The sequence below is a fragment of the Rhipicephalus sanguineus genome, chromosome 2, assembly GCF_013339695.2.
Source record: "Rhipicephalus sanguineus isolate Rsan-2018 chromosome 2, BIME_Rsan_1.4, whole genome shotgun sequence".
NCBI classification, from domain to species: domain Eukaryota; kingdom Metazoa; phylum Arthropoda; class Arachnida; order Ixodida; family Ixodidae; genus Rhipicephalus; species Rhipicephalus sanguineus.
This window is the reverse complement of record NC_051177.1, coordinates 137011595-137020320: the sequence shown is the minus strand read 5'-3', so window position 1 is coordinate 137020320 and position 8726 is coordinate 137011595. Positions and strand designations below refer to the sequence as shown.

Genomic DNA, 8726 nt, shown 5'->3' with positions numbered 1-8726 from the left:
CAATGAATGCGATACAAGAAAAGTGGCCCGGCAGCAACTACGCGCGAGCAGACAGCGGAAGGGCAAGGTTCTCCCTGCACAAATATTAGAAGAAGCGTTAGCTGGCCGACTACTTTAAATGTGCCCGTGCGCTCCTCGCGCCATCTCGCTCGTAATGAAGAAACGTTTTAAGCTCCGGCCGGCTGAGTCCGGCCAGCGGTAAAGGGTGTGTATATAACGCTCGCCGTTAACTGCCTGGAGAATCTGCGTTTCGGGCGTAGTGTTTAGCGCACGCGCTGCGGAGCGAGAGGCATGGTTCGATTCCGCGCTTCAAAAGCATTTTAGATGCGAAGTATCTTAAGGCGGAGCTCAATCCGGGGTGGTGGTGGTGGTGGTGTGCGGCGTGACCACCCTTACTGCGCATGCGCATACCCTCTCCACACACCTCACCACTCCCCCTCACCATTCACCATGTCCTTACCCCTCCCCACTTCCCACTCACCCCTCTCCACGACCCTCTCCACTTCCCTCTCAACTCACCCTCTCCATTTCCCCTCTCCATTCCCTCCCCTCCTCTCCCATACCCCTATTCATCCCCTTCCCCTCCCCCTTCCACTCTTCCTCTGAAAAGTGGGCTAGACATGCCGAAATTCTCTCCTGCGCAACGCCGCGATGAGCTCGAGCGTAGCGCGCCCTCCCCTTCTCTATCCTCTCCACGCTGCCCCCCTCTCGCCCGCCTGTCGACCGCGTCCCCGCTCGCCCTGTGAGAATTAACGGCCATGCTAGATGGAAGAGAGCGTCCCTCTTCGTCCCGTAGCGTCCCTCTTCGCGTTCCACGACGCGAGGTCGGTAGCATGCCCAACGAACGCCAACGGAACGCGATCGTGCAAGTGCTCCGGCTTCGCATCGCCTCAGGTTCCCTTTAGCGGGAGATGGTGTAATTTTTTCGGAAATTTTCTTAGGGACTTTATATATATATATATATATAGATATATATATATATAATATATATAGATATATATATATATATATATATATTATATATATATATATATATAATATATTATATATATCACACTCTAATCATACCATGTTGGAAAAGCCTGCGTCGTTCAGTGAATTCAGAGGACCTCGATAGATGTACAGCCGGCCAAGTCTTTTAACTATCGTGCGCGAGCGCCGATTTTTGGTGCGTCGCGCGTACGAGGGAACCAATTTTCAAATAGAGCGAGAGTAAGCGCAAAAAAAAAGCATTTGCGTCGCCAAAAACACGATCCACATTGTCAGCGTTACCTCATGCGCGGCGGAATGTGACGTCTGCGGATTTCATTTTCTCGGTTGCTTGCTGATCTTGGGAATATAAGATACGAGCGAGACACGCTGCCTGTTTGTTGAAGTGAGTTAATGCAGGGTGCCGTTCTCACGAAGCAACAGCCAAGCAGGTGATGGGCCAAACTTCGTCGGGATTGCGCTTATACTCTCGGCCTGTTGGAAACTTGGCTCCGTTCGTACGGCGCTGACGCACAGAAAAGTCGGCGCTCGGGTACGATAGTTAAAGATTCGGGCGATTGTACTTGTGTAGTTGCCAAGGATGCTCTACACAATATATTCTTTTTCAAATGTTTGATGGCCTTAGCATTATCTCATTATTGCGCCGCGACGGAATAATATTAAACCGCTTTAATCTGTTGCAGCCCCGATGCACACACCAGACAGTCGCCAGGCGATTGTGCTTGGCGTATGGTGGCTGACGATTGTAGTGCTGATGAATGCCTTCACAGGACACATGAAGGCCACCATGATGCTGCGTCCCGAACGACAGCGCATAGACAGCTTTTTGGATTTGTCCCGTCAGAAAGACATAACGCCCTTTCTGTGGAAAGGGGGCGCCTATGAAGATCTTCTCAAGGTAAGACTATGCTCTGATAGTCTCTCGCAGAGACTCGGTGTCATTGCACGGAACAAAAAAAAGGGGGGGGGGGCAGGATGCTGGAACACCATTCAAAAAGAGCTGCTGCAAATTTTGCGTTGTTAAGCCACATTCTCAAGGGATGCAGTATCATCCTATACGTAGTAGCGTAAGGAGTGAACATGATTTAAAAAGCGTAATGAGGTAAGCACATCTGCTCTAAACGTAAGGATGGGCTGATAATGTTATGTAAATTAGAATAATGAGATAACCGCAACTGTACGACAATCATTAGAGTTGTTGGCAGTCTGATAGCAGATATAAGGGATCTTTCGCGCGGATGTTGTTGCTTGATTGCAATCCACGGCTATTAGTGGTTGTGACGCCGAAATGTGGTTCCATTTTATCATTGATCCCGAAAGCAATACTAAGCAAACTTTTGACGTTTACGAAATCTAGAGAGGAGCGAATGCGATGAGAAGAAAAAAATGTCACAGCAAGGGCGAATCAATGAATGCGATGGCAACAAATTAAAATCTTACATAAATAAGGCTAGCAGCTAACTCATTCGTCATACAACCCGGCGTATGTCAACAAAGCACCACAGTAAGGATAGGCGGCCGCTCTAGTGAGCGAAACGACCTTTGTGCTGTATACCACTTCGTTGTGAACCGTGTAGTGGGTGCCAACAGCGCGTACAAAGTTGTGACCGTCGGCTGATCTCTGTGAAGATAAAGTGCGTGCGACTGCGCCCGGTCGATCAAAGTGTGGTGACTTCTCGAGCGACGCAGCCATCCCTCTGTCACCCCTCCTCGACGTCCTCCACCCTCGTGGGTCTTTCGCGCAACGAAAGAGGGGCGGCGCGTTTCCTCTCGGCTTGAAGCGTTCGTCGGCCGCGCTCGCACGCTTTGTCTTCCACAAGGAACACGCGTCTCTTGGGGTGATGTTATCGATTTAAACATTATACGGAACCTCATGGTGGCGCCGGTGCCGGCGTCATATAATCGCCCTCGCAAGAACAACTATGGGCACGTGCGTGTAATAAGAGCTTGTGGTTCTGCTACATAAATTTGCTAACACGTGAGGGAGGTCTGATGTACAGGAACGCAAGCTTTAATAATAATATCTGGGGTTTAACGTCCCAAAACCACGATATGATTATGAGAGACGCCGTAGTGGAGGGCTTCGGAAATTTCGACCACCTGGGGTTCTTTAACGTGCACTTAAATCTAAGTACACGGGCCTCAAATATTTTCGCCTACATCGAAAATGCAGCCGTCGCGGCCGGGATTCGATCCCGCGACCTTCGGGTTAGCAGTCGAGCGCCATAAAGACTAGACCACCGTGGCGGGGCCGGAACGCAAGCTTTGTAGCTGCGGAAATATATCTCTCAGCAATGAAATTTGAAGTATTCTTGCGTTCTTATGACTCCATAAGCCACAGGTACTAATCGAAGTGTACGCGCATGTTAAAAAGAGTTTGATTCCGAAACGTTTCATGGCAAACGACTTCTTGGGGAAGCTGCCTAAGCCATAGACTGGCGCTTCTTACGGGAAACAAGGGCAACACATTGAGTACCGGACATAATGGCGCGACTCAGGTATACGAATTAGACCATCATGAAATATAGCGCACTCACTTGTTGTGTAAATAGATATGTGAAGTATTAGCGACAAAGGTAGAGCGTCAGTTGTATTTTGATTTCTTTCACTCTGATTTAATACTATTTGCAAGTATGTGTGGTAAAATCTAAAACTGACTCTGAAAACTTGCATATTATGGAGAAGAAAGGCACTCCACCGGTTTCATTCGTAATCCGTCAGTATGTGTGTACACACTGCTTCACGAAATACAAAGTTGGACGGCAACCCGCCAGGCAGATTAAAACAAAAGATACACCGACCAAAGAAATAACACACTTTACTTGACGTTTCCGTCCCCCATGCGGGAGCCTTGTTCATAATAAAAGCCATAAGGATGGCACAGCGTGCTTAAGTACGCCTAAGTACATGACGTAAGCAGCGGTAGTACATTGTCGGAAGCGGCCATCACTCCTGTTCAGCGTGTGCGCAGTCGTCTGTATATGCAGGGATTCCATGTGTAGACGTGATGCAAGCTTCTTTTCTTTGGCCAGAACACGCGCACTTGACCAGTCAATTTGGTGGCCTGTAGATTCCACGTGCTCAGCGAGGGCATTCGAGGCAACGCGCCGTTTCCTGACGTCATATGCGTGTTTTGACTCTTCTTGAAGTCAACGCTCTCACCGATCGACTGCTTCTCACCATCATGGCAGCATATGGCGTAAACAACACCCGGGAAACTTTCGCTCGGCAACTTGTCTTTAAAGTTGACTAGGGCGTTCCTTAGCTTCCGAGATGGAACATGCGCTATTTCGACGTCGTACCTGCGCATGATGCGGACGATGGTCGCACTTCTTCCGGTACATACGGGGTGGCCATTCGCTTCTTCAGAGACGGCGTTGAACGCTGCCTACGTGGTCCCGATAGTTGCTTCTGCACAGTGGACACGAAGGACGGATGGTATCCGCACATTTTTAATTCTTCCAAGATGCTCTCACGGTCACGTTTGTAGTCGACTTGACTTGCACAAATGGTTCTGGCTTCAGGGTGGGGAGCAGAACGTTTGTGTGAATGTGGATGCACTGAGTCGATATGTCGGCCCCCGTATGGGGGGCCGCAACATCAAGTAAACTGTGTTCCATTTTTGGTCGGTGTGTATTTTTGCGTTTACACACTGATTCATATTATAAACAAGACTCTATAAGCTTTTATTTGTCTATATTACCAAGAATCTCTGTAATTACCTTACTGGTATAGAAGACAAATCCTGCTTATTTCTTTCGTTCGTTTAAAACGAATCTCGTTCGTTTAAGACCAGAACCTCTTTTGTGATACGGGGAAGAACAAATTGCGGCACTCAGTTTGGAAAAAGACAGTTTCATCTTTCCTGAACGATTATTCATTATAATTGACATCGTTCAGGATACATCTCGCATGGCATTTATAAAGCTATCAAAAACGTTATTACTAGGTTACTTGTAGTTTTCTTGCTTCTTTCTCTTTGTAATAGTAATGTGACATTCTTTTTTCTTTTACCTGCATATAGCGTAATATATTCATACGTTCTGATATTTTTGTATTGAGTTTGCTTCTTCGTATGTAGTAGCATTGTTGAATTAGTCTTCTCTACTTAATTGCAAATGTTATGAAAATAGTGCTTCATCATCTTGTGTTCATAAAATGTCATCCTTGGCACTTTAATACATGCAAGTTGCTGCATGCCGCTCATTTTGCATTGTTATCCTATATGATTGCTTCACCTCTGTGGTTGTACTTTAGTCTACCGATGTCGCTGGCATCCCTGTCAGGCGTGTAGTTTAGCTTTCGATACCGCGCAGCTGCGGCATCGCGCCAGCACACAGCGCAAAAAAAAAAAAGCAAAGTGCGCTGATGTTCGCCATGTTCGCTGGTGACGCCAAAGGAACCAGGAGGAGGCTAGAGTCACTAGAAAAATTTCAGAGTATCGCATCTGTTTTCCGCGCGCCGCCGCCGACGCGATCGGCTTACTCGCATCACGAGACCTCTCGCCGCCATATCCCTTCCAAGCGCTTTGGGTGCAGGCGCGTTGAATGCTGAGCGCGGCCGGACATTTAGAAGTACCACGGTCCCTAGAAGTACTTCGTCGCTTTTTTAAACGCGTCATGCAGATGCCAGAGAGTAGCTCACCAGTAACCGAACGTTGCTGGTGAACTCCGGGAATTTCGTATATTTTTGTATTCCGTGTGGGAGACATTAACGTCAAAGAGCGTCGTTGTACGTGGCTGCATAGGTGGCCGCGGAATGAATTCGCCCCCCTCGAAGAACACTCCTTTCTGCAGTGAACTACACAAACTTTGCTGGAAAAGATGTCATGCAACAGGATACTTCACCTTTACGGTTCGCTATGTTCAGCGATATTGAAAACTACATACTACATACCTTTCTATTTGCGGGCTGTTTATATCTCGATCTGTTGAACAGTGTGCATGCATTTCGAGTTATAAGTGTGTCACGCACGAGAGCGAAATCGAAGACTTATTAAAATAATAACTGTTTCCTGTATACATTGAAGGCAATTGTCGCGTGATCATTTGCCACTGCGCAAAACTGAAGCGTGGAACTCTGTTGATAAACTTGATATAAGGCAATGTTATTAAGCGCATTTTATTTTTTTTTTTTCAAAAAAAAATGTTGCTAATGCTGCATGGCTCCGAGCGCACCCTTACAATACTGTTTAGTGAGTGAGAAATGGTCACATCAAAAAAGAAAAAAAAAACCGGCTTATCCTCCCACGCGTTGAGGGAATCGATTTCATGCGAGCCCTAGCTCGTATACACATACTGTGTTGCAGTAGCATTGCATTAAAAATTTTCGGGATGTGCTATTTCTGATCAAAATAACATAAAGCACCGCGTCGAGGAAGTTTTAACAAGAGTGCATTACGAAAAAAAAAGTTGAAAGTAAAAGCAGTGCAGAAACCGAACCCTAGCTGTTTACGCGCTGGCAACGCCAAAAAAAAAAGAACTTTGTCGGAACACAGCAAAATATTTGCAAAAGCACTGTAACTACTGTAACGTTGGGAATATAAGGAGACAAAAAATAGGAAATGAAACAACTGAGTAGTGACGTCAATCATTTTTGATGGCCTATTTTTACGTATCTGTTAGGAAATGACAATGTATTCGCAAAGTAAAATGCACCTTACCTACCGCACGCCGATTCGCCCGTGCGTACGGCTGCTGGCGTTCCGAACTGAGACAAATACTTCACGCACAACTTCCAAGCAACTTCCACTTACCGTACACACACCGCTTCTATTACAGAAAACCCAGCTGAACAGCAAGCATGGTGCGCAAGTAAGGTATGCGTCAGCGATCAGTCGAAGGACGCAATGCTGAATGTTCTCGATGTTCGATAATGTTCTCGAATGCGCTATGAAGTGAACCTGAACACCGACTTCAAAGCTAGCGCAAACAGTCAACGTTCACCAAATGTCGAAATAAAGGGCATCTCGTACGGTCATTACGCTAATGCAACCATACAGCTCCGGATCTTGCGAACACACACGGCCGTGAAACGAAAAGAGACCGATGAGCCACGAAGAGAGTTCGCGAGCACATGGCAACATTCGCCGCACGTTTCATTAGCTACACCGCTTACCGCGCAGTCGATTCATGACTGTCGATGACTCGAAATCACTTCTGATATCCTTTTGAAGAAACACACACACACACATATTGCAGTTACGCCGAGCGTAACACGGCATCGAGGCGAAAAGATCGGTCACTTCTCAACACACGCTACCAACGCGCCGGACGGTCCGGAAGGGATATGGCCGCCGCCGCCCAATGTTGCCCGCGTGCAGCCTACCTTTGCGGTACTCTGAAATTTTCCAGTGATTCTAGAGGAGGCGAGGAGATCGCGCGGCGGCGGCGAGTGCAAGGAGTAACTGATGTGCCAAAATGCAGCGGTTTGATCCTGCAAGCGAGTGTCATGCCACTGCAACCCCTATCATCGTCGCATAACGGTTACTGTTTGGGTGAGTCGCTGTCGGCAGCTGGTGTTTTTTGTAAGCTTACCAAAGCTCCAGAAAGAAAATTTCTTCGTTTTAGTTATTGTTTCATTGGTAAGCGCCAGTTGTGGGTGAGGAGGCTTTTCGGGTGAGCGTGTCACGTGTTTTTTTTTTTTTTTTTTTTTGTGGCGGTGAGTTTTTCGGAACACCGCCGCCATTACCAGATTCACAGGTCAATCAATACAAGCTCTGCCTCAACAGTAATATCGAAACCGCCGAAGCTGTCCTTGCTTTTCAGAACTTGAATGTTGCATTTGACTAGTACTGCTAATACAGGCATCACAGTAACTGCACTTGTGGGGACTGCGCGGAGTTCACAGCGACAATGCTCTACGCAGAAATCCGTCGACGTGGAAGAGTACCGCGGCGTATGGAACTTGATTGTTAAGCGTCACGGCCTGCAAGACGAAGCGCTGTACAGCGACGAAAATCTCCGAATGGTTCTCGAAGGAAAAGCTGTAATCGTCAGCGACCACACAACGATGCTCTACCACGCTTCTCGTACCTGTCGCCAGCATCTCGCTGCCGGGAGGTACTACTTCGCCAAGCAACCCACCTTCCCCACCCCACTGTCAATGGCCGTGCACAGATCCGTTGACCCGACACTTCGAAAATTCATCGACGAAAGGTAATCCAGTAGACCTCTTACAGTGGCGTGAGAGGTAGTTTCAGGTATTGATGTTGGGCTTTTGCGCCTAGTTATTGAGCAATTGGCTACATTTTTGGACTTGTGGAGGACAGAACTTCGTTTGCAAATATTTCTCTTAGATATATAAGTTACTGTCACAGACAAGGCCAGCGCTCCCAATTCGCCGGCCACGCGAGCTCCAAAAAGCTCCTTTATTTTATATTTAAGTGAGACTAAATTAACTTGGTAATGAGCTTAACTCGTTTCTTCGGAAAACTCGCACTGAAAACTGCAAACTTGCGTCTAGATTAAAACTTGCGTCTAGATCAGGTGACAATAAAAAATATGTGCTGCATTTCGGAGACACAAAGCCAATAAACAGTGTCATCCCTAGCGCACTTACCTTATGTAACGTAAAATATTCTGACGCTTCGCTAGCAAACAAATTTAACGGTCACTTTTTGCGTGCTGGTACTACAGAAAATACTCGCAGGAAGAATTCTACAGGGGTCTCTGTGGATATGTATTATCTGGAAGTACCAATTCTATGTTTTTTTCACCATGCACTGAAGTTCAATC

The 8726-nt window shown here is 47.0% G+C and overlaps 1 protein-coding gene across 1 annotated transcript; it reads left to right on the top strand.

Moving 5' to 3' along the window:
• The first annotated feature begins 1678 nt into the window (after positions 1–1678).
• Positions 1679–8151, top strand: LOC119381894 (glutamate receptor ionotropic, delta-2). Its single transcript, XM_037649645.1, has 2 exons — positions 1679–1888; positions 7858–8151. Exons 1-2 carry the CDS (start codon positions 1679–1681, stop codon positions 8149–8151), a joined length of 504 nt encoding a protein of 167 aa, XP_037505573.1.
• The last annotated feature ends 575 nt before the right edge of the window (positions 8152–8726 follow it).